At 42.5% G+C, this 25,065-nt stretch overlaps 1 protein-coding gene across 1 annotated transcript in view; it reads left to right on the top strand.

The window, feature by feature from the left end:
• The window catches only part of LOC137320655 (centromere-associated protein E-like), a 125,051-nt gene that overhangs the window by 30,000 nt on the left and 69,986 nt on the right, over window positions 1-25,065 (top strand). The window contains exons 10-18 of the mRNA XM_067982333.1: window positions 2,656-2,776; window positions 6,079-6,256; window positions 9,295-9,406; window positions 11,359-11,430; window positions 11,518-11,754; window positions 15,841-15,915; window positions 16,724-16,852; window positions 17,172-17,279; window positions 20,490-20,667. Coding sequence (XP_067838434.1) covers window positions 2,656-2,776; window positions 6,079-6,256; window positions 9,295-9,406; window positions 11,359-11,430; window positions 11,518-11,754; window positions 15,841-15,915; window positions 16,724-16,852; window positions 17,172-17,279; window positions 20,490-20,667 — 1,210 coding nt within the window. The remainder of the gene's footprint in view (window positions 1-2,655; window positions 2,777-6,078; window positions 6,257-9,294; window positions 9,407-11,358; window positions 11,431-11,517; window positions 11,755-15,840; window positions 15,916-16,723; window positions 16,853-17,171; window positions 17,280-20,489; window positions 20,668-25,065) is intronic.

Genomic DNA, 25,065 nt, shown 5'->3' with positions numbered 1-25,065 from the left:
ATTAGAAAAATCAACCTTTGAAGTACCTCTTGATCTATTTTTATCCTATCCATTTTCTCTACTGCCTCCTCCTTTTACTGTGACATTGGTAGAATCCTCTTCTTTAGTGAAGACTGATGCAAAGTATTCATTTAATACCTCAGCCATGCCCTCTGCCTCCCCAAGATCTTTTTGGTCCCTAATCGGCTCCTTCGGGCCGGAAACATACTGATCAAGAAAGTTCTCTTGTACACGTTTGAGCAATTCCTCCCCCTCTTTGCCCTTTACACTGTTATTTTCCCAGTCTACATTAGGATAATTGAAGCCCCCCCCCCCATTATCAATAGTCTAAAATTTTTGCATCTTTCTGCAATTTGCTGTTGTATCTCCTTCCCACAATTTGGTGGTCTACAGTATGCACCCAGCAGTCTAATAGCTCCTTTATTCCTTGATTCTAACCAAATAGATTCTGTCTTTGAACCCTCAAGTACATCAGCCCTTTCCATGCTGTTACAGTATCTTTGATCAATACTTACGTACATGCACTCCAAACCTGCCTTGGTCTGCTTTGCATTTCTCCCCTTTCTGATCCCTCTTATTTCTGAACTTTTTATTCTAATGTTGTTTGTCTCTCCCAATCCCCTGTGCACCTTGTCTCTCCTCTCTAATGCTTCATCATGATACCCCGCCTCACTGCTAACAATGAGGAGAGGCAATTGCTAAGTGAGATTTCCTGGGTTTTTTTGAAAAAACAAAAATGTTGGGTAACTTGCCTTTTTTGTTTTACCATCCTCCGTGTATAGCAGACAAATTGCGTTAATACCAATGAACCCGCTATAAGCGGTGGGGACTGTATGTAAAAATGGTAATGGAGAAAATAATGGGACTTAAAGCAAGCAAATCTCCAGACTTGATGGTTTCCACCCCAAGGTATTGGAATAGGTGAGGAAATTGAAGACATGTTAGTCATAATTTTCCAAAGCTGCTTTGATTTGGGAATTGTGCCATTGGATTGAAAAATTGTAAATGTCACTCCATTATTTAAGAATGAAGGGAGAGAGAAACCAGGTAACTCCAAACTTAACACCATTTTTGGGGAAGTTACTGCAATATTTCATCAGGAACAGAGCACTTGGACAAATATGAGCTGATGGATTTGTGAAGGGTAGGCCATGTCTGACAAATCTAGATGAATTTTTTGAGGAGGTCACTGAAGTCGACACTTAAAGGGAGTATCTGTCTATGTTATCTATATGGATTCCCAGAAGGCATTTGATAAGTTTCCGCACGAGATTATTAGCAAAAATAAAAGCACGCTGAACTGGTGACAACCTTGCAATTTACCCAACATGCAATGGAAATTGGTTAGGATGGAGGAAACTGATTAGGGATAAAGGAAACACATTCTAGCAAGATGTGACAATTGTGTTCCCCAGTGATCTGTACAGGGGCCTCAGCTTTTCACCATATATATCAATAACTTGGATGAAGGAATACAAAATTGTATATCCAAGTTTGCAGATGATACTAAGTTAGGAGGCATAGTAAGTTGTGCAGATGGGAGCAGGAGGTTGCAAAGGGACATAAACAGACTAAGTGAGTTAGCAAAACAATGGCAGATGGAGTTCAATGTGGGGAAGTGTGAAGTCATCCACTTTTGGTCTGAGAAAGACAAATCAAAATATTTTCTTAATAGTGAGAAATTAGGAACTGTGGAGGAGCAAAGTGAGTTGTGTCCATGTACCCTAGTGCACAGGTATAAAAACAAATCCCAAAGGCTAATGGACTGTTGGTCTTTATCTCGTGGGGGCTGGAATACAATGGGGGGGATGTTATGCTTCACTTCTAGAGCCTCAGTTAGACCCCATCTGGAGTACTGAGTTCAATTCTGGACACCACGTCACAGGAAGGATATATTGGCCTTGGAGTGGGTGCAGCGTAGATTTACTGGGCCTTAGATTAAATTATGAAAATAGGTTGCATAAGTTTGGCTTGTGTTCCCTTGAATTTAGAAGGTTTGAGAGGTGTTTAAAAAGACAAAAGGATTTGATAGGGTAGATGCAGAGAGAATATTTCCTCTGGTGGGGGAATGCAGAAGCAAGGGGCACCATTTTAAAATTAGAGCTAGGCCACTCAGGAGTGAAATCAGGAAGCAACACTCTCAAAAGGCTGTGGATACTGGGTAAATTAAAATTTTTAAGATCTAGATTTTTGTTAGGTAAGGCTTGAGGGGCTGAATGGCCTACTCCTGTTCCTGTGCTTGCATTTGATTTGAATGGCTTGGCGTGGTTTCGGACTCATCAGGTACAATGGCTATATTCTGGGACTTTTGTCAGAACAGGCTGGGTCATTTTCTATGACGACCTGCTTTATAACCCCATATGTACTGTAACAGAAGGAAACTAATGTCATGATGCAATATCAATAAAATTCTTCCTCCTGTTGTGGATTTTATGAAGTAAGTGAAAGTTGTAGGTGGAGAAGGGGAGCATTCAAAACACTGGTTGGAAGCTGAATTGGGAGGACTGAGAACTAGAGTAAGAAACAAATGCAAATGGGACTGAGTTGCATAGGCCGTTAGGACTGAATTTTTGGGCCTTGGGTCTGAATGTGTCCCATGGAGAGGGAGTTTGTACACTAACATGCTATACAGTATCTGTCTGTATTTGTTTTTAGGCCAGAAGGAAGAGGAGAGTTACCTGGGCTCCTGGAAAACTGCGAGCTAGCTTGGACTCTGCGAGTGACGGTGCTGCTAAAATAATAAAGTTGGATAAAGCCTTTCAAGAGCTAGATGAAGGTAGGTTCAATTAACATTCGTAAGATAACTTTTTAATCTTCAACTGGACAGACTTCACTCAACGCTGGATGCAGTTCTGGTATTCACACTTGAAAGTGGACATGCATGCATTAAAGACCAATAAAGAATAATCTCAAATGTCATGGGATGAGATATTTTGAAAACTAGAAAAGATAAGTTCTACAGTAGAGGGGCCTCACAGGTATATAAATGCACTAAAAGGGATAAATAAAATGAACTCAGGATATTACTTTAAGTTGAATAAGGCTTGTAGATAACATGGCACAAATCTAATTTAGTGAAAAAATTTTAAAATTTTTTTTTTTAGAAAAATGACTTTATTCAGAGAGCTAAACATTTTGGAATGATCTGTCAGATATGGGTGTGGAATCGAAGACTGTAACGGAATGTTACAAATTTTGGTTTCAATATTCTCTTGTAAGCGATCGGAATGCACTACCTAATGATTAAAGGATAGTCTAACCTGGGGATGCAAGAATAGGATGCCACTATAATTTGTATTGGATATTGTCTTTCACTGTGCCCTACAATCCTCCCAGATCTCTGCACTCCTCCAATTCTGGCCTCTTGCGCATACCCGATTTTCTTCGCTCCACCATGCAGTGGCCGGCCTTCAGCTGCCTAGGCCCTAAGCTCTGGAATTCCCTCCCAAACCTCTATGCCACTCTACCTCTCTCTCCTCCTTTTAAGATGCTCCTTAAAACCTACTTCTTTGACTAACCTTTTGGTCATCTGTCCTGATATCTCCTTATGTGGCTCGGCTTGGAGGACGAGTTCATGGAATGCATTCATGACTCTTTCCAAGAGCAATGCGTCATGGAACCAACCATGGAACAGGCTATTTTAGATCTGTTATTATGTAATGACAGGGTTAATTAGTAATCTCATGGTAAGAAATCCTCTGGGGAAGAATTATCATAATATGATAGAATTTCACATTTAGTTTGGAGGGACTTAAGTCAGAAACTAGAGTCTTGAACTTAAATAAAGCCAATTACATAGGTATGAAGAGCGAGTTGGCTAAGGTAGATTGGGAAACCAAATTAAAGGGCATGATGGTTGAAAAGCAATGGCAAACATTTAATGAAATATTTCAATATTCTCAACAAATATACATTCCATTGAGAAATAAAAACTCCACGGGAAAAGTGATCCACCCGTGGCTAGCTAAAGAAGTTAAGGATAGTATTAGATTAAAAGAAGAGGCCTATAATGTTGTCAAGAATAGTAAGCCTGAGGATTGGGAGAGTTTTAGAAACCAGCAAAGGAGGACCAAAAAATTGATTAAAAGGAGAGAAAATAGAATATGAAAGTAAACTCGTAAGAAATATAAGAACGGATTGTAAGAGCTTCTACAAATATGTAAAAAGGAAGAGAGTAGCAAAGTAAACGTTGGTCTCTTAAAGGCTGAGAAGGAGAAATTATAATGGAGAATCAGGAAACGGCAGATGCGTTAAACAAATATTTTGTATCTGTCTTCACAGTAGAAGACAAAAAAATATCAAAAATAGTGGGGAGCCAAGGGCTTAATGAGAGTGAGGAACTTAAGTACTTTTTCCTCTACTGATATTAATTACTTTGAGAAACTAATGGGACTAAAAGCTGACACATCCCCTAGACCTGATAGCCTACATCCTAGGGTTCTGGAAGAGGTGGCTACAGAGATAGTGGATGGATTGGTTATGATCTTCCAAAATTCCCTAGATTCTAGAACGGTCCCAGCAGATTGGAAGGTAGCAAATGTGACCTTGCTATTCAAGGAAGGGGGGAGAGAGAAAACAGGGAACTACAGGCCAGTTAGCTTGACATCAATTGTCGGGAATGTGCTGGAATCCATTATTAAGGAAGTGGTAACAGGGCACTTAGAAAATCATAATATGATTAGGCAGAGTCAACATGGTTTTATGAAAGGGAAATCATGTTTGACAAATTTATTAGAGTTTTTAAGGATGTAACTAGCAGTGTAGATAAAGGGGAACCAGTGGATGTCATATGTTTGGATTTTTAAAAGGCATTCGATAAGGTGCCACATAAAAGGCTGTTGCACAAGATAAGGGCTCGTGGGGTTGGCGGTAATATATTAGCATGGATAGAGGATTGGTTAAAGGACAGAGAGTAGGGATAAATGGGTCATTCAGGCTGGCAGGCTGTAACTAGTGGGGTGCCGCAAGCGTCGGTGCTTGGGCCTCAGCAATTTACAATCTATATTAATGACTTAGATGAAGGGACCAAGTGTAATGTATCCAAGTTTTCTGACTATACAAAGCTAGGTGGGAAAGTAAGCTTTGAAGAGGACATAGCGTCTGCAAAGGGATATAGACAGGTTAAGTGAATGGGGAAATGAGAGATTATTCACTTTGGTAGGAAGAATAGAAGAACAGAATAGTTTCTTACCATTGAAAAAAATATTAAATGTTGGTGCTCAAAGAGACTTGTGTGTCCTCGTACAAGAAACACAAAAAGTTAGCATGCAGGTACAGCAAGCAATTAGGAAAGCAAATGGAATGTTGGAGTACAAAAGTACGGAAATCTTATCACCGCTGTAAAGGGCTTTAGTGAGACCACACCTGGAGTATTGTGTACAGTTTTGGTCTCCTTACCGAAGGAAGGATTTTCTTGCCTTAGAGGCAGTGCAGCGAAGGTTCACTAGATTAATTCCTGGGATGAGAAGGTTGTCCTATGAGGCGAGGTTGAGTAGAATGGGCCTATACTCTCTGGAGTTGCTCTAACTATAAAGTTCCAGGTCTAATCCTACTTCTTGACCTGATGATTTCTTAAAATGTTAATACTACCCCCTCTTAATGTTGCTTTCCTCAACCCACAATGTGTTTACTTTATTGACCACTGCAGTTTATAGCATAATTTTCATATTAAAAATAAAATACCCTGTCCAGATTATTCATTCTATTCCCTGTTTAACAACCTAGATCAATCCACTCAACCTGTTATTTAGCAAAGTCTCTGAAACCCTCCCTCCTTCACCATCCTCAAGCCTCGTGTTGATTTGCTGTCTTCCCCCCCCGAACTAGTCTAGCTTGTGGCACTAAGAGCAATCCTGAAGTTACTACACTTCAGATCTTCTACTTGAATTTCACCTAATTACTTAAACACCCTGGAGAAACCCTCCTTTCCAATGCTAGCATTTGTTGTTCTATCACTAGTCTTATGTTCCCTACTTTGGACCACTAATTCTGCTAAGGGCTGCAAATGGCCCCAAATGATACAATGAGTACTGCCTTAAAATGCTTGTTTTTGAGACTTGAATTTTTTTTTTGAAATAGCTGATGATGATGATGATGACTTTGATGTGGATGTTAATTGGCGATCTGAAACGATATCAGAGTGCAGTAGTGCAATCACAGTAAGAAGAGGTGGAAGTTGTGGGTTCCAGATACCTTCATTTGAAGATTCTCTGTATTTCAATGATCAAGGGAGATCGAGCCAAAACTCTCCTAACAGGTAAGATATGTATGTATGCACAGAGAGCACGTTTTCCATGTTGGTGACCATTTATGTCATCAGGTGTGCTTATTTCTGAAATTGGTTTTATCCTTTTATTTCAGGGCCTTTTTAAACATTTTTCATGTTATAGGCCAGAGGTTTAAAGCAGAGTTTTTTTTTATTTGTTCATGGCATGTGGGCGTTGCTGGCAAGGCCAGCATTTATTGCCCATCCCTAATTGTCCTTGAGAAGGTGGTGGTAAGCTGCCTTCTGGAACCGCTGCAGTCCGTGTAGTGAAGGTTCTCCCACAGTGCTGTTAGGTAGGGAGTTCCAGGATTTTGACCCAGCGACGATGAAGGAACGGCAATATATTTCCAAGTCGGGATGGTGTGTGACTTGGAGGGGAATGTGCAGGTGGTGGTGTTCCCACGTACTTGCTGCCCTTATCCTTCTAGGTGGTAGAGGTCGGGGTTTGGGGGGGTGCTGTTGAAGAAGCCTTGGCGAGTTGCTGCAGTGCGTCCTGTGTATGTTACACGCTGCAGCCATGGTGCGCAGATGGTGAAGGGAGTAAATGTTTAAGGTGGTGGATGGGGTGCCAATCAAGCGGGCTGCTTTGTCCTGGATGGTGTTGAGCTTCTTGAGAGTTGTTGGAGCTGCACTCATCCAGGCAAGTGGAGAGTATTCCATCACACTCCTGACTTGTGCCTTGTAGATGGTGGAAAGGCTTTGAGGAGTCGGGAGGTGAGTCACTCACTGCAGAATAACCAGCCTCTGACTTGCTCTTGTAACCACAGTAATTATGTGGCTGGTCCAGTTAAGTTTCTGGTCAATGGTGACCCCCAGGATGTTGATGGTGGGGGATTCGGTGATGGTAATGCCGTTGAATGTCAAGGGGAGGTGGTTAGATTCTCTCTTGTTGGAGATGGTCATTGCCTGGCACTTGTCTGGCGCGAATGTTACTTGCCAATTATCAGCCCAAGCCTGGATGTTGTCCAGGTATTGCTGCATGCGGGCACTGACTGCTTCATTATCTGAGGGGTTGTAAATGGAACTGAACATGGCAATCATCAGCGACCATCCCCATTTCTGAATTTATGATTGAGGGAAGGTCATTGATGAAGCAGCAGAAGATGGTTGGGCCTAGGACACTGCCCTGAGGAACCCCTGCAGCATTGTCCTGGGGCTGAGATGATTGGACTCCAACAACCACTACCATCTTTTGTGCTAGATATGACTCCAGCCAGTGGAGAGTGTTCCCCCTGATTTCCCATTGACTTCAATTTTACTAGGGCTTCTTGGTGCCACACTCTGTCAAATGCTGCCTTGATGCCAAGGGCAGTCACTCACCTCACCTCGCCTCTGGAATTCAGCTCTTGTCCATGTTTGCACCAAGGCTGTAATGAGGCCTGGAGCTGAGTGGCCCTGGCGGAACCCAAACTGAGCATTGGCGAGCAGGTTATTGGTGAGTAAGTGCCACTTGATAGCACTGTCGATGACACCTTCCATCACTTTGCTGATGATTGAGAGTAGACTGATGGGACGGTAATTGGCCAGATTGGATTTGTCCTGCTTTTTGTGGACAGGACATACCTGGGCAATTTTCCCCATTGTCGGGTAGATGCCAGTATTGTAGCTGTACTGGAACAGTTTGGCTAGAGGCGCAGCCAGTTCTGGAGCACAAGTCTTCAGCACAACAGCCAGGATGTTGTTGGGGCCCATAGCCTTTGTTGTATCCAGTGCACCCCTCATTTCTTGATGTCACGCGGAGTGATTCGAATTGGCTGAAGATTGGCTTCTGTGATGGTGGGGATATCGGGAGGAGGCTGAGATGGATCATCCCTCGGCACTTTTGGCTGTAGATTGTTGCATATGCTTCAGCCTTGTCTTTTGCACTCCTCAACTCTTTTTTTGAAAAGTATCTGGACCTGCACCTAAAGTGCTGTAAGCTGCAGGGCTATGGACCAGGTGCTGGAAGGTGGGTTTAGAATGGGCACCTGGTTGTTCTTCGAGCCGGCGCGGATATGGTAGGCCAAATGGACCCCTTCTGTGCTGTATATCTTTTCTGTGGCTCTATGGTTCTACATGCTGGACTCTGGCATCAATGAGAATGGGGATGTTAACAGAGCCTCCTCCTCCTGTTAGTTGTTTAATTGTCCACCACCATTCACGACTGGATGTGGCAGGACTGCAGAGCTTTGATCTGATCTGTTGATTGTGAAATTGCTTAGCTGTGTCTATAGTATGTTGCTTCCGCTGTTCAGCATGCATGTAGTCCCGTGTTGTAGCTTCACCAAGTTGGCACCTCATTTTTAGGTACGCCTGGTGCTGCTCCTGGCATGCTCTCCTACACTCCTCATTGAACCAGGGTTGATCACCTGGCTATTGTTGGTAATGGTAGAGTGAGGAATATGCCGGGCCATGAGGTTACAGATTGTGCTGGAATACAATTCTGCTGCTGCTGATGGCCCACAGCGCCTCATGGATGCCGAGTTTTGAGCTGCTAGATCTGTTCTGAATCTATGACATTTAGCACAGTGGTAGTGCCATATATGTTGGATGGTGTCCTCAGTGTGAAGACTGGACTTTTTCTCCACAAGGATTGTGTGGTGGTCACTCCTACCAATACTGTCATGGACAGATGCATCTGTGACAGGTAGATTGGTGAGGATGAGGTCAAGTAGGTTTTTCCCTCGTGTTGGTTAGAGTTGTCTTGAATTTAAAATTAAATTCATCATTGGTCGTCTTGTTAACCATCGGCAAAGGAGAAGTGCAAGCAGAGGCTGGGATTTTTTCCAGCATGCGTACATCATGACATACAAATGTATTTTTTTCATATTGATATGGAAAGATGTCACCACTGAGGTGCCCCACAGCCATGTGTTTACTTGCCTGTTAACCGGTGGCAGCCAAGAAGACCCAATGGAAGACTGATTTTTGTTGCTGTCAATCTGAAAAACATGTATGATAAGTTGCAATCCTTAACCTACTTTTATAGATTTCTTTAATTGTCATAAAGTGCCACTATTTTAAATATCTTAAATTAATTTATTGTGCAGTGAGCTGGATGATGTATCTTCAAAGGATGAATTGCAAAAAAGGATTTCTGAGCTGGAGAAACAACTTGAAACTGTGATGAAAGAGAAACAAAAAGACAGCATGGAGCAAAAGGTCAGTTCTAGTAAAAACCTGTTGAGATCTTCAAACAATTTCCTTTAATTCTGTCAATGTAGTAGTTTGTAATCACCACATAAAAGTGTACCTTCCTCCATCAAATGAGGGAAACTACATCAGGTACTATTTTTTGAGTTTGGGGGAAGATGTTAGATCTTAGTGAATTGGCACAATATTCTTTTAAACCTCTGTTTTGAATCCAGCATTATCTGGGGTGAAATTCTGCTGTCTGTTATCTGGGAAGATTGTGTATGGCATGAGTTGTACAGACTCAATCCAGCTTGTTGTGGGCAGTTTTTCTGGGTTGTCCACTGTTTGGAATGAAAACTGAGGCTTTGTGTAGGAAATGGAAAAATTCAGAGTGCAATCATGGTTGCTTGGTGGTTGGGGTTAAGGGCACATTGTTGGGATAAGTTAGAAAGTTTGTTAAACTACATCAGCTATGTTAGGAATAATCTTTTCCAGGTTATAGGTGTCACTTGGTGTCCAAAGTGGAAATATATTCTATTCTCCAGTACTGATAATCACTTGCCTTGATGAGCATAAAAAAAATCACTTCAAATTTGTCAGAAAGGTGGTCTGACCCATCCATTATTATATGTAAGGGTTTTATTCAGTACCACATTCCCTCATCCCCACTCAGCTATGCCAGCAGTTCTGTTTGTACTTCAACCACTTCTACGCTGTCAGTGCTTGTTCAAGATCAAGTCTTGGGTGAGCTACATCTTCCTTCAAGGTAACATTGGGAAGACCAAAGTCATAGTCTTCAGTGCTCACCACAAATTCTACTCCCTTGACATTGACTCTTCCCTGGTCTCTCACTTGGGCTCAACAAGACTGTGCATCCTTGGCATCTTACTGAGTCAGGAGAAGTCTATAATGCTAAAAAAACAGAACAAACTAGCTACTAATGAAACATCATGGATGAATAAAGAGATAAGGGCAAAATTGAAACTAAAGAAAAAGGCATACACGAAGTACATAGACAATAAAGGAGAGGATGACAAAAGGGAATACGAAGAGGTTAGGAAAGAAGTCAAAAAAACAATTGGAAAGGCAAAGAGGAACTACAAAATTAAATTATCATGGAACATAAAAAGAAATAATAAAGTATCCTACGCACACAAATAACACAAAAATCGTGAGAGGGTTAGGGCTACTAAGGGATGCATGAGATAAATTCACAGGCAATGACTGCGAAATGGCAGAAATATTTAATAATTAGTTACCAGGGAAGTTAACAGGGTGGACGTGACATTAGAAGAAGAGATCAAAAAAAATGAAGACATTTTAAGATATAGGGTAGGGGAGATAATGAATAAACTAGTCAAACATAAAGACACTAAAATCCCTCATCTGAATGGATTGCAGCTACGCATAAAGGAGCTAGGGAACAGATAGCAGAGGTACTATTAGATATTTATAAAAATTCATTAGAAAAGAGAATAGTGCTGGAGGACTGGCGGACAGCTAATGTTCATATGTTTAAAAGGGGAGATAGAACAAGTCCAGGGAATTATAGACCACTTAGCAATGTCGGTGTTAGGAAAAATAATATAATCTTTACTCAAAGATGTAATAGAAAAATATCTAGAAGCCGAAAACATAATCAAGAATAGACAGCATGGATTTCAAAAAGGAAGGTTATGCTTGACCAACTTTATTGAATTCTTTTGAAGAAGTAACAGAGTAGATAAGGGTAATGTAGTAGATGTAATGTACTTGGATTTTCAAAAGACCTTTGGTAAGGTACTGACTAGGTTAAAACATGTGGAGTCGGGACAAGTAGTAGAATAGCTAACAAGCTGGCTACAAAACAAACAGATTAGGGTTAAGGGTACTTACTCAGACTGGCGGACGATGAGAAGTGGTGTTCCACAGCTTTCTGGTTTCTATTGTGATCTGTGCATGCTTTTTATTTTTTTAAATCTCTTGCCCTAATTTTTCAGAATCATGCAAACCACTTTGAGAAACAGTTGAAGGAGAGTGTTGAGCTTTGTGAGCTTCTTTACTCAGAAAAGGTATGTAAGGTTTGCTCTACTGTACCATTGCAAGATTCCATTTGTCTGTTTTCTTGAAAGGATGTCAGTGATGTGTCTGCTTTCCAGTTTGATGCAGAGAGCTTAAAAATGGAGAATGAGAAACAGAAAGAAGACATAGAAAAATTAAAAGAACTCCTGAAAGAGAGGCTGAAGAATTCAAAATACTTGAAAATGGAGAATGAGAAACAGAAAAATGAAATCAAAGAACTAGAAAAACAGAGAGAGGGGATTGAAGACTTGAAAGAGAGGCATGAAATTGAAGAGTTTGAGTTCTTGGAAAAAGAAACTGAGAAAGAAGAAAAGGTATTGAGTGAATTTTGGTACAGTAAGGGAGATCTTGCAAAAGGTGATAAGAACCTTGCAAAGCCCATTAAAGAAGATTTGGTTAACTTTTACCTTTTATATTAAAGAAAAGCAATCTGCACAGATTCCATTTAAATTTCTTGGGGCAGATTTTCCTCGCTTCTGCTTTGGTGCAAATAATCGCCTGGGCGGAGTGCACGGGGGAGAATCACATTCCTGTAATTGAGCCTGCCTGATTAGAGTCATAGAGTTATACAGCACGGAGAGAGGCCCTTCGACCCATCGTGTCCGCGCCGGCCATCAGCCCTGTCTACTCTAATCCCATATTCCAGCATTTGGTCCGTAGCCTTGTATGCTATGGCATTTCAAGTGCTCATCCAAATGCTTCTTGAATGTTGTGAGGGTTCCTGCCTCCACAACCCTTTCAGGCAGTGAGTTCCAGACTCCAACCACCCTCTGGGTGAAAAAGTTCTTTCTCAAATCCCCTCTAAACCTCCCGCCTTTTAGCTTGAATCTATGTCCCCTTGTTATAGAACCCTCAACGAAGGGAAAAAGCTCCTTAGTATCCATCCTGTCTGTGCCCCTCATAATTTTGTACACCTCAATCATGTCCCCCCTCAGCCTCCTCTGCTCCAAGGAAAACAAACCCAATCTTCCCAGTCTCTCTTCATAGCTGAAGCGCTCCAGCCCTGGTAACAATCCTGGTGAATCTCCTCTGCACCCTCTCCAAAGCGATCACATCCTTCCTGTAGTGTGGCGACCAGAACTGCACACAGTACTCCAGCTGTGGCCTAACCAGTGTTTTATACAGCTCCATCATAACCTCCTTGCTCTTATATTCTATGCCTCGGCTAATAAAGGCAAGTATCCCATATGCCTTCTTTACCACCTTATCTACCTGTTCCGCCGCCTTCAGGGATCTGTGAACTTGCACACCAAGATCCCTCTGACCCTCTGTCTTGCCTAGGGTCCTCCCATTCATTGTGTATTCCCTTGCCTTGTTAGTCCCTCCAAAGTGCATCACCTCGCACTTTTCCGGGTTAAATTCCATTTGCCACTGTTCCGCCCATCTGACCAACCCATCTATATCGTCCTGCAGACTGAGGCTATCCTCCTCGCTATTTACCACCCTACCAATTTTTGTATCATCAGCGAACTTACTGATCATACCTTTTACATTCATATCCAAGTCATTAATGTAGACCACAAACAGCAAGGGACCCAGCACCGTTCCCTGTGGTACCCCACTGGCCACAGGCTTCCAGTCACAAAAACAACCTTCGACCATCACCCTCTGCCTTCTGCCACTAAGCCAGTTTTGTATCCAAAGTGCCAAGGCACCCTGGATTCCATGGGCTCGTACCTTCTTGACCAGTCTCCTGTGGGGGACTTTATCGAAGGCCTTACTGAAATCCATGTATACCACATCCACTGCGTTACCCTCATCCACACGCCTAGTCACCCCCTCAAAAAATTCAATCAAATTAGTCAGACATGATCTTCCCTTGACAAAGCCATGTTGACTATCCCTGATTAATCCTTGCTTCTCCAAGTGGAGACTAATTTTGTCCTTCAGAATTTTTTCCAATAATTTTCCTACCACTGATGTTAGGCTCACTGGCCTGTAGTTCCCCGGTTTTTCCCTACTCCCCTTCTTGAATAATGGTATTACATTAGCGGTTCTCCAGTCCTCTGGCACATCCCCTGTGGTCAGAGAGGTTCTGAATATATATGTTAGAGCCCCCGCAATCTCCTCCTTTGCCTCACACAGTAGCCTGGGATACATTTCGTCCGGGCCTGGGGATTTATCCATTTTTAGGCCTGCTAAAACCGCCAATACCTCCTCCCGCTCGATGTTAATATGTTCGAGTATATCACAGTCCCCCTGCCGTATTTCTATGTCTACGTCGTCCTTCTCCATAGTGAAAACAGATGCAAAAAATTCATTTAGAACCCCTCCTACATCTGCCGGCTCCACACACAGATTGCCATTTTTGTCCCTAATGGGCCTTATTTTTTTCCCTAGTCATCCTCTTACTCTTAATATACTTATAAAACATCTTAGGATTTTCCTTTATTTTGCTCGCCAGTGTTATTTCATGGCCCCTCCTTGATCTCCTAATTTATTTTTTAAGTATCCCCCTGCACTTTTTGTACTCCTCGAGGGCTTCCTCCGTCTTTAGCCTTTTGTATCTGCCAAAAGCCCTCCTTTTTTTCCTAATCCATTCTCGTATATCCCCTGACATCCAAGGTTCCCTGGAGTTCTTGGAACCACCCTTGACCTTTACGGGAACATATTGCCATTGTATGGTCTCGATCTCCCTTCTGAAAGACTCCCATTGCTCCGATGCGGATTTTCCTACAAGCAGCTGATCCTAGTCCATTTTGGCCAGATTCTGCCGTATCCTATTAAAATCGGCCTTCCCCCAATTTGGAACCTTTATTTCCGGCCCCTCCCTGTCCTTTTCCATGACCACCTTAAATCTCACTGAATTATGGTCACTGTCACCAAAGTGCTCACCTCCTAGCACTTCTTCCACTTGGCCGGCCACATTCCCTAGAATTAGGTCCACTACCGCCCCCTCTCTTGTAGGACTTTCTACATGCTGGCTCAAAAAGCTCTCCTGGATGCACGTTAAGAATTTTGTACCCTCTAAGCCTTTTACACTCTGAGTATCCCAGTTAATATTGGGGAAGTTGAAATCCCCCACTATTATTACCCTATTATTTGCACAATTTTCTGAGATTTGCCTACATATCTGTTCCTCTATCTCTCCCTGACTGTTTGGGGGCCTATAGTACACCCCCATCAAAGTGCTTGCCCCCTTTTTGTTTTTAAGCTCCACCCATATGGCCTCATTAGAGGAACCTGCTAATATATCATCCCTCCTTATGGCAGTAATTGATTCTTTAATTAATATTGCGACCCCCCCTCCTCTTATACCTCCCCCTCTGTCTCGCCTGAAGATTCTGTACCCCGGAATATTGAGCTGCCAGTCTTGCCCCTCCCTCAACCATGTCTCTGTGACAGCAACAATATCATACTCCCATGTGTTTATCAACACCTTCAGTTCATCCACCTTATTCGCAAGACTCCTTGCATTAAAATAGATGCCATCCAGCCTTGCCCTCACATATTTGCCCTGTCTTCCAAGCTGACTTGTTTTTTTCTCTATATTTGGCTGCACATCACCCCCTATTGTAGCTCCACTCTGTATCCCATCCCCCTGCCAAGTTAGTTTAAACCCCCCCCCCCAACAGTGCTAGCAAACCTCCCCGCAAGGATATTTGTCCCGCTCTGGTTCAGGTGCAACCCGTCCGACTTGTACAAGTCCCACCTTCCCCAGAAGCAGGCCCAGTGATCCAGGAAACTGAAACCCTCCCTCCTGCACCAACTCTTTAGCCACGCATTCATCTGTTCTATCCTCCTATTTCTATACTCACTAGCCCGTGGCACTGGGAGTAATCCAGAGATTACAACCTTTGAGGTCCTGCTCTTTAATCTGCTACCTAGCCCTCTAAATTCTTGATGCAGGACCTCATCTCCCTTCCTACCTATGTCGTTGATCCCAATGTGGACCACGACCTCTGCCTGCTCACCCTCCCCCTTGAGAATGCCCTGTAGCCGCTCAGTGACATCCATGACCCTGGCACCAGGGAGGCAACAAACCATCCTGGAGTCACGTTTACGGCCACAGAAACGCCTGTCTGTTCCCCTTACGATAGAATCCCCTACCACTATAGCTCTTCCATTCTTTTTCCTCCCAGCCTGTGCAGCAGAGCTACCCCTGGTGCCAGGATTCTCCATCGATTAATTTAAATGGACAAACAATTAGGCAGGCTGTACTGGTATGTGCAGTCTTCCCTGCCTGACATTCTTCTATGCACTCCACCTAGGGCGATTATTTACACCCAAGTGGAATAGAGGAAAATCTGATCCATTATATTTTTTTATCCCTTTTTGCCTAGGTCGTAAATTTTTAAATATTAAAAGCAAGAGTTAGTTTGGAGTGGTGAATACCAGCTCGGTGAGGGCTAGTGGATGTAATTATTTCTAATACAATCTTCCTTTTTGGCTGTTTGCAGGCACAGCAAAAGCATGAAAATGCGAAGTTAAGGGAGCTGGTTCACAATTCGGAGATTTTCAATCAGGAACTTGAGGTAAGTGATTTATATTTAAATATCCCGGTTTAAGTGAGGTTCATTTTACTCAAATAGGAATAAAAAAACAAGAACACGGGACATACTCTGCAGATTATATATAATCATAAAAAGTTACAACATATAAACAGGCTATTAAGCTCTGCAATTCTCTGCCAATGAATCTGAAATACCAGAAGTTGCTTCCAGTAGGGGCCAAGGCCATTTGGTTTCCCAAAAATCTGAGTATTGATTGTGTGTAACATCATGGAAAATTCAAGGAGTTGAATGTTGTCCTACTTATAACAAACATTGAGTAAGCCCGCTTCAAAGAAACATATACAGGAACAGCACAATGTCTTGTGATCTTTAGCTGTTTGTTTTACACGTGCTATGACGAAACCCAAAACTTGTACATATCAAAATCATAAACCAATTCTTTATAAACTGGCACACAGTGCAAAGAGAGTTTTTTCCTCAAGTGATTTTGGAACTTGGGATTGGTCTCAAATTCAAGTGAATGTATCTCCATTCTGTATCATGCATGAATTCAATCGTACATGAAGGTGGATAAATGCTAATTGCCTCAGCCGTTGCGCTTTTTTCTCCCCCCTGACTTCAAGTCCTCTTCAGTCTTTGCATCAATTTGTGTTTATTTTCTAAATTCAGTTCTGAGGTCAAAATCCGTGTGGTTTGTACAGACGACCCATAGTCATGATCAGCACTCCCAAATGTTGCACAATTTTGTTTACATTTGATTTAGTTGTGATATCGATAGCGCACGATTATTTTGAGCAGACGCCATGATGGGAATTTGATTTCTTAACAGGCTGAACTAAAGAATAAAACTAAGAAATTAAAAGAACAGGAACAGCAACTCCTGGATCTTCAACAACAATTGGAACAACTGAAAGAGGTGATGGACAGCAAAGTGAAACTTGAGACGTTAATGGTACAGGTAAGGGTGGAATATCTGCTTGTGGTATCAAAAATTTCACATGATTTTTATTTGATCAAATTATTAAATCTGAGACATTTTTCGTTGATTGACAAGGAAGCTAGCAGAATAAGGCTTTGCCTTATGTGGTAAACTAAGAATCATGAAATGGAAGTCTTGTGTACAATATTGTTTTACTTATAAATTGTATTTCAAAGTTTGAGGGTAGTTCTAGCACTTTGCATGCCATTTCTGTAGATTATATAGGAAATGGATTTATAAACATCATTATGTAGATGTGTCACTTTTTCAATTTTTTTCTCGCTAATTTGCATTCCAGATCAAACAGTTGCAGCAATCGCTAAACGACGCAGAAGTTGTAACTTGTGATGCAAAGAAAGAGTCTGCTTTTCTCAGAAGTGAAAATCTGGAGCTTAAGGAAGAAACGGTAGTAAAAGAATTTTTAGTGCAGAATCTTGACCTCAATAGTTGCCTGCACATTAATCCATCTCGCAGTAATTGATTTTCATTTGGCTTTCTCCCTACCCCTTTGGGAAAATTCCAAAATTTTGGGTGGTTGGGGTGGAGAAGGAGAAAAGGAATAGGCAAGAGACTGTGCCTCCAAGATGTCCTGACAGATGTTAGGATGATGCCCCGGTGTTATCCTCTCTTCTGCCTGCCCACACCCTCCGAGCTTTGCCACAGTATAAAGACAGTATGTAGAGATCTAAGTGAAGTGGAAAAATGAGCTGGGATAATGATACAAGAACATAAGAAATAGGAGCAGGAGTAGGCCAATCGGCCCCTCGAGCCTGCTCCACCATTCAATAAGATCATGGCTGATCTGATCCCAACCACAAAACTAAAGAACACACGAAGTAGGAGCAGGATCCGGCCACTCAGCCCCTGGGCCCTCTCCGCCACCCACAGGGCATAGACCGATCCGAACTCAGCTTCATGTCCAATTTCCTGCCCGCTCCCCATAACCCCTAATTCCCTTTACTTCTAGAAAACTGTCTATTTCTGTTTTAAATTTATCTAGTGATGTAGCTTCCACAGCTTCCTGGGGCAGCAAATTCCACAGACCTACCACCCTCTGAGTGAAGAAGTTTCTCCTCATCTCAGTTTTGAAAGAGCAGCCCCTTATTCTAAGATTATGCCCCCTAGTTCTAGTTTCACCCATCTTTGGGAACATCCTTACTGCATCCACCCGATCAAGCCCCTTCACAATCTTATATGTTTCAATAAGATCGCCTCTCATTCTTCTGAACTCCAATGAGTAGAGTCCCAATCTACTCAACCTCTCCTCATATGTCCGCCCCCTCATCCCCGGGATTAACCGAGTGAACCTTCTTTGTACTGCCTCGAGAGCAAGTATGTCTTTTCTTAAGTGTGGACACCAAAACTGTATGCAGTATTCCAGGTGCGGTCTCACCAATACCGTATATAACTGCAGCAATACCTCCCTGTTTTTATATTCTATCCCCCTAGCAATAAAAGCCAACATTCCGTTGGCTTTCTTGATCACCTGCTGCACCTGCATACCAACTTTTTGATTTTCTTGCACTAGGACCCCCAGATCCCTTTGTACTGCAGTACTTTCCAGTCTCTCGCCATTAAGAAAATAACTTGCTCTCTGATTTTTCCTGCCAAAGTGCATAACCTCACATTTTCCAATATTATATTGCATCTGCCAAATCTCCGCCCACTCACCCAGCCTGTCTATATCCCCTTGCAGGTTTTTTATGTCCTCCTCACTCTCTACTTTCCCTCCCATCTTTGTATCATCTGCAAATTTTGATATGTTGCACTCCGTCCCCTCCTCCAAATCGTTAATATAGATTGTAAAGAGTTGGGGACCCAGCACCAACCCCTGTGGAACACCACTGTTTACTGGTTGCCAGTCCGAGAATGAACCATTTATCCCAACTCTCTGCCTCCTGTTCGATAACCAATCCTCCACCCATGCCAGAATATTACCCCCAATCCCGTGATTTTTTATCTTGAGTAATAATCTTTTATGTGGCACCTTGTCGAATGCCTTCTGGAAGTCTAAATACACTACGTCCACTGGTTCCCCTTTATCCACCCTGTACGTTATATCCTCAAAGAACTCAAGCAAATTTGTCAGACATGACTTCCCCTTCATAAAGCCATGCTGACTTTGTCCTGTTAAATTATGCTTATCTAAATGTTCCGTTACTGTCTCCTTAATAATAGACTCCAAAATTTTACCCACCACAGATGTTAGGCTAACTGGCCTATAATTTCCAGCCTTCTGCCTACTACCCTTTTTAAATAACGGTGTTACATTAGCAGTTTTCCAATCTGCCAGGACCTCTCCTGAGTCCAGGGAATCTTGGAAAACTATCACCAAAGCATCCACAATCCCTACTGCCACTTCCCTCAAGACCCTAGGATGTAAGCCATCAGGTCCAAGGGATTTATCCGCTTTGAGTCCCATTATTTTACTGAGTACCATCTCCTGAGTGATTTTAATCGTATTTAGCTCCTCCCCCCGTAGAGCCCCCTGTTGGTCCAGTGTTGGGATATTCTTAGTGTCCTCTACCGTAAAGACTGAAACAAAATATTTGTTCAGCATTTTTGCCACCTCCCTGTTTCCCACCATGAATTTCCCGGTCTCATCCTCTAAGGGACCTACGTTTGCCTTCGCCACCCTTTTTTCTTTTTACATATAGGACAAGGTGAGGAGGAGTGAGTGGGAAGCAAGGTGAGGAGAGGGAGAAAAAGAAAGTGAAGGGTGAGACAGAAGAAAGGGCAAGGAGTGAATGTGTAGAGAGGGTGAGGACATTAAAGGGCAGTTGAGAGGACTAAGTCAGGAAGAGCTAAATGGGAGCAGAGAAACAGGGCAAGTGGTGAATGGGAGATGTTGAAACGGGAGAAGGAAAATTAGATGAGCATCAGGGTAATGAGGGCAATAGAGCATAACATTATTTCATTTTAATGGTTCCAAACAAACTATGCTAGGTCACATTGCTCGGTTTTGAAATTTCTTACATGATACTTGCAGTTTACAGTATTACTGCCTGTACTAGATATACTGTATTCGGCTATTTTTAATTAAAACAAAAATATTTTCGTCTTGATTCTTTGGCTTGTTTGATGACTTCAGTACAAGAACCTGAATGTACCTGATCCAGAGACTGTTCCTGGGACGGACCTGCTGCTCTTGATATTGCACAAGACTGGGTACAGGTGTCTCACTGCATTGCACCTTAGGTTTCATCATGCACTCTTGGTACAGGCCAGAGTAACATTTTACAAGGCCACTAAAGTCCCAGATGAATTCCAGACTGTTGCTGATTTAGCAGTTATTGCTGAGTCAGCAACAGATTCAAGTGTAAGTCCTGCAGATATTTATTGGCTATTTATAATATGCTTGATGCACAATTTTTTCCAACCTCATAATAAAAGCAAATTCCTTCTTAAAAATGGTTTAGCAATGCATTCCATTGTGCAAAATACATACATTGATTATTAGCATTCAATTGCAGATCATGAAATCTGTACATGGCTGAAAAATAAAAATTTCTCACACTGTTATGAGGTACTTCCAAACTACTTGAATGATATCGCCCTAATGAAAGTGGCTTTTGTTCTAAGTTTAAATTTTTTTTTAATTTCATGTTAACTGAAGAATGAAATGAGGGTAAGGTATCAACAAATGGAAAAGGATATCAAGTTGTACTGCAGCCAGCTAGATGCTGAACGGACTCGCTACAAACAAATGCAAGCTGATTTGCAGAAAGAACTACAATCTGCTTTCAATGAAAATACCAAGCTAATGTTGTTTCTGGATGGAAAAGTTCCCAAAGGTACTGTTACTGTAATATAGTACTTCACATTTACGGACCATGTTATATATTGTCATTAAACATCTTTAACCTGGATTTGAATCCAGCTCAGGTTGACAGGATGAATTTTTTGGTTTAGTTTGCAGTTCTGAAGAAGCATCTTGATTATTTGTTTCAAAAAATAACAGGTGCAAGTATCAGAAGTGGGATGTAGCTTTCCATCTCCTTTCCCAAATTCCTCACCTTAGAAAATATAACTTGACCTTCGCACTGGCTGGTAGCTTTTTTTTCCCTTCTCTAATTATTGCCTCAAGGCTAACTGGAAGGAGGAGATTTTAGTATCTGATTCTCGCCTTGTTTTCATGGCAATTTTTCTTTATGGTAAAGAAGCTTGTTTGCTTGTATTTGAGAATAAGTCAAAAAGCAACATGACTGCTATACATAGTGGAGTGGCTTGTATGATCCACTAATACATAATACTATGAATAGAGCTTGGCCTGCTTACAGTATTGTACCTTACAGAAAAAATGGGTGATTTGAGTCTCCCTGCCATTGGCCACTTGAGGCCAATCGAACTCAGCTATCAAGTGGGCCTCAATGGGTAGCCAATCACCCCTTACCTGAAACAAGCAGGGACATTCTTTCAATATTTAAATCGGGGTCCTATGCCAGTCGTAAGACCCTGATGTCATTTTAGTGTACCATGAGCGGGCATGCACATGCATGTTCTTCCCATTGGTACTAAGTGTTGAGTGGTTAAGCTTAAAAGAACACCTATAGGTTACTCAAGCACATAGATAAAACATTTGTAAAAGATTTTTGTGGGACCACGGGGTGCTGGAATGCTGCTCTTGAACTTAAAAAAAAAAATTGTCTGGCCCATTGTTTGCCTGCCTGCCCCCCACCCCTCAACGCACTACTTCTGGCTCAAATCCACAGAAGAGCTGCCTGTGAGAGCTGAAATTGGTTGGGCCGCAGACCAAGTCTGTCAGACGGGTAATGGGCTATCACTACCTGTTGAAATGAGTCACCTGAAAATTGTCTCCGTTGTGTTTGAGAAGTGGCTCATGTTCTGTCATGTGCAAGCGTTCATCTAGATTTTGATTTTTGTGTTGTCATTCAAGCTGGCCTGTTTTCTCTCGTGCTTTGCTTAGCTGAGACTTTGTGAAGTGTATGATATGCCCTTGAGCACAGCTCTTGCATGGCCCAAAGCAGGGTGAAATATATCTGGGGATTTAGTATGTAAGAAGCCAAAAACATGATGTGCAGGTACAAGAAACACCGGATGGCTGCATTGAATGTACTAGTTTTCCCTCAAAAATAAGATCGGCACAGCCCTTTTTGCATGTTTCCAATGTAACTGAAGCGGTAGATTAAAAAAACAGAAAATTCTTTCTGTTGGCCGCGCTCAGACTTTATTCCTCCAAAGGAAGGTATGCAGCTACCCTTGAAGCTCGGCTGCTTCCCTCCCTTTCCTTAGCTCACCAAGCCAAACTTCCCCTCAGGTTCCCCCCTACCCTAGCCCTGAACTTGCATCTTTCTCTAGTTTCTCTCCTATCTCCCCTCATGCCCTCACTGAGCTCATCTTGACCATGACACCCACCTCCTGCTCCCTTGACCCTATTCCCACCAAACTGCTGACCACCCAACTTCACTTCCTGGGCCCCAGGTTAGCTGATATTGTTAACAGTTCCCTTTCCTCGGGTACTGTCCCCCTCCCCTTCAAATCTTCCAGCATCACCCCCTCAAAAAAAACCTACCCTTGACCCCTCTGTCCTTGCAAACTACCGCCCCATCTCCAACCTCCCTTTCTTCTCTCAAGTCCTTGCACACGTTGTCACCTCCCAAATCCGTGCCCATCTTTCCTGGAACTCCGTGTTTGAATCCCTCCATCAGGTTTCTACCCCTGCCACAGCACAGAAATGGCCCTTATCAAAGTCACAAATGACATCCTATGTGACTGTGAACATGGTAAACTATCCATCCTCATCCTTCTCAACCTGTGTGCAGCCTTTGACACAGTTAACAACACCAAGCTCCTCCAACGCCTCTCCTCCAGTGTCCAGCTGGGTGGAACTGCACTACCTATCCAGTCGTAGCCAGAGAATCACCTATAATGGCTTCTCTTCCTGCTCCCGCACCATTACCTCTGGAATCCCCCAAGGATCTATCTTTGGCCCCCTCCTATTTTTCATCTACATGCTGCCCCTCAGCAATATCATCCGAAAACAGTCAGATTCCACATGTATGCTGATGACACCCAACTCTACCTCACCGCCACATCTCTCGACCCCTCCACTGTCATTTGCCACACAGCTTGTCCGACATCTAGTACTGGATGAGCAAAAATTTCCTCCAACTAAATATTGGGAAGACTGAAGCTGTCGTCCTTGGTCCCCGCCACAAACTCTGTTCCCTAGCCTCCAACTCCATCCCTCCCCTGGCCACTGTCTGAGGCTGAACCAGATTGTTCGCAAACTTGGCGTCCTATTTTATCCAGAGATGAGCTTCCGATCACACTCCTGCTTAATCACCTTGACCGCCTACTTCCACCTCTGTAACACCGCCCGTCTCCGCCCCTGCCTCAGCTTATCTGCTGCTGATACCCTCATCCATGCCTTTGTTACCTCTAGACTTGACCATTCCAATGCTCTCCCGACTTGCCTCCCGTCTTCTGCCCTCCATAAATTTGAGCTCATCCAAAACTCTTACTGCCCGTATCCTCACTCGCACCAAGTCCTGTTCTCCCATCATCTCTGTGCTACACTGGGTCCCGGTCTGGGAACGCCTCAATTTTTAAAATTCTCATCTTTGTTTTCAAATCCCTCCATGGCCTTGTCCCTCCCTATCTCTAACCTTCTCCAGCCCTACAACCCTCTGAGATCTGTGCACTCCTCCAATTCTTGCCTCTTGCACATCCCTGATTTTAATTGCTCCACCGTTGGCAGTGTGCCTTTAGCTGCCTGGGCCCTAAACTCAGGAATTCCCTCTCTAAACACCTCTACCTCTCTCCTTTTTAAGACGTTTTTGGTCACCTGTCCTAATACTTCCTTACGTGGCTCGGTGTCAGATTTTGTTAGTGCTCCTGTGAAGTGGGGCGTTTTACTACGTTAAAGGCACTATATCAATATAAGTTCATTTAAGAGGAATCAACATCCTGTTCCTGTTACTGAGCAGCATCTTGTTAAATGGATTGTGAAGCATTTTGCTAACTGGTTGTAGATTGTATTTTGCTTGATCATTAAGCAGATAGCAGATTACTAATCATTTAAACCATCAGTGCAGAAAAAATCTGACTCTTATTCTTTTGCGTGTCTGCGGGTAACAAACTCTTGCCCTGATTCCTTCACTCATTTAGAGTACTTTGCAAATGTTGTACCTATGTTTCATGGGTTTTAGTAAACTTCCTTTTGTTGTAAATTGAAGTATACTTTCCCGTTGCTGCTTTACCTAAGGAGGGGCGTTTCATGACTTAAATTGGCAAGATTGCATCTATTTCAGCTCTTAACCTCTCTTCCCCTCCGTTACAGGTTTAGGCTGAGCTTCTCCATATTGCTCAGTGTGAGTGAAGCCGCTCTAAATAATAGCAATTAAAGAACCATTTGTCTTTTGCTAAAGAGTATGACTAAACTCTACCCTTATTAGCATAGGAGAACCCATTTCATCCTTGTGTAGGCAGAGTTTACTCTCATTCTTTAGTGAACCCATTTTATAATCATTGTAAAGGTCTTTCACTTTTGCTGATTGGTGCCAAGTTGTCACGGCAGCGCAAGGCAGACTGGCGAAAGAAGCAAACCAGAAAGGGGGCAAGTTTTTTTTAAAAAAGCAAGTATTTGCAATGGCAGAAAGAAGTCTACACTATTCTGCTCCACTGAAACTGCTAGCTCATCAAAATTCTTGAGTCCCAGGACTCCCTTGATGCCTGTCTCTCTCCACCTCCCCCACTATCATAAAATTCAAATTAAAAGATTTATCTTGTTCCCAACAATACTAATCTGCATTGCTCAGAGAAGGAAGATAAAACATGAACCTACATCAGCTAGAGTATTTTTAAAGTTTGTAAATGCTGGTTTTGGAGGTTGTTCATCTGTTTGTTGACTGTCATCAGATTTTTTTTTTTAAATGTTAAAATTTTATGCTGGATCCATGTTTTGGAGAATCTACAAACTCTCGCAGTACAGAGCAGAGGTAGTAGGACTAACCTGAGTCAAAAGATTTTGGGGATCAGGGGAATTGTGAGCACGCAATACTCCCTCAAAACATTCACTTTAATCACTGGGTTACCAAGATTAAAAGGTTGATAGGAATTGTTTCTGTAATTTTCCTTCCCTCATTTGGGGTTTACAGTGCTGTACCATTCCCATCTGGATATTGACTTGTGTTCAGTGAGGGTGAAATACTAAAGGTGAAGGTCAAAAT

The sequence above is a fragment of the Heptranchias perlo genome, chromosome 4 (genome assembly GCF_035084215.1).
Source record: "Heptranchias perlo isolate sHepPer1 chromosome 4, sHepPer1.hap1, whole genome shotgun sequence".
NCBI lineage: Eukaryota > Metazoa > Chordata > Chondrichthyes > Hexanchiformes > Hexanchidae > Heptranchias > Heptranchias perlo.
Note: the sequence above shows the minus strand (reverse complement) of the source record. Positions and strands in the feature narration are given on the sequence as shown.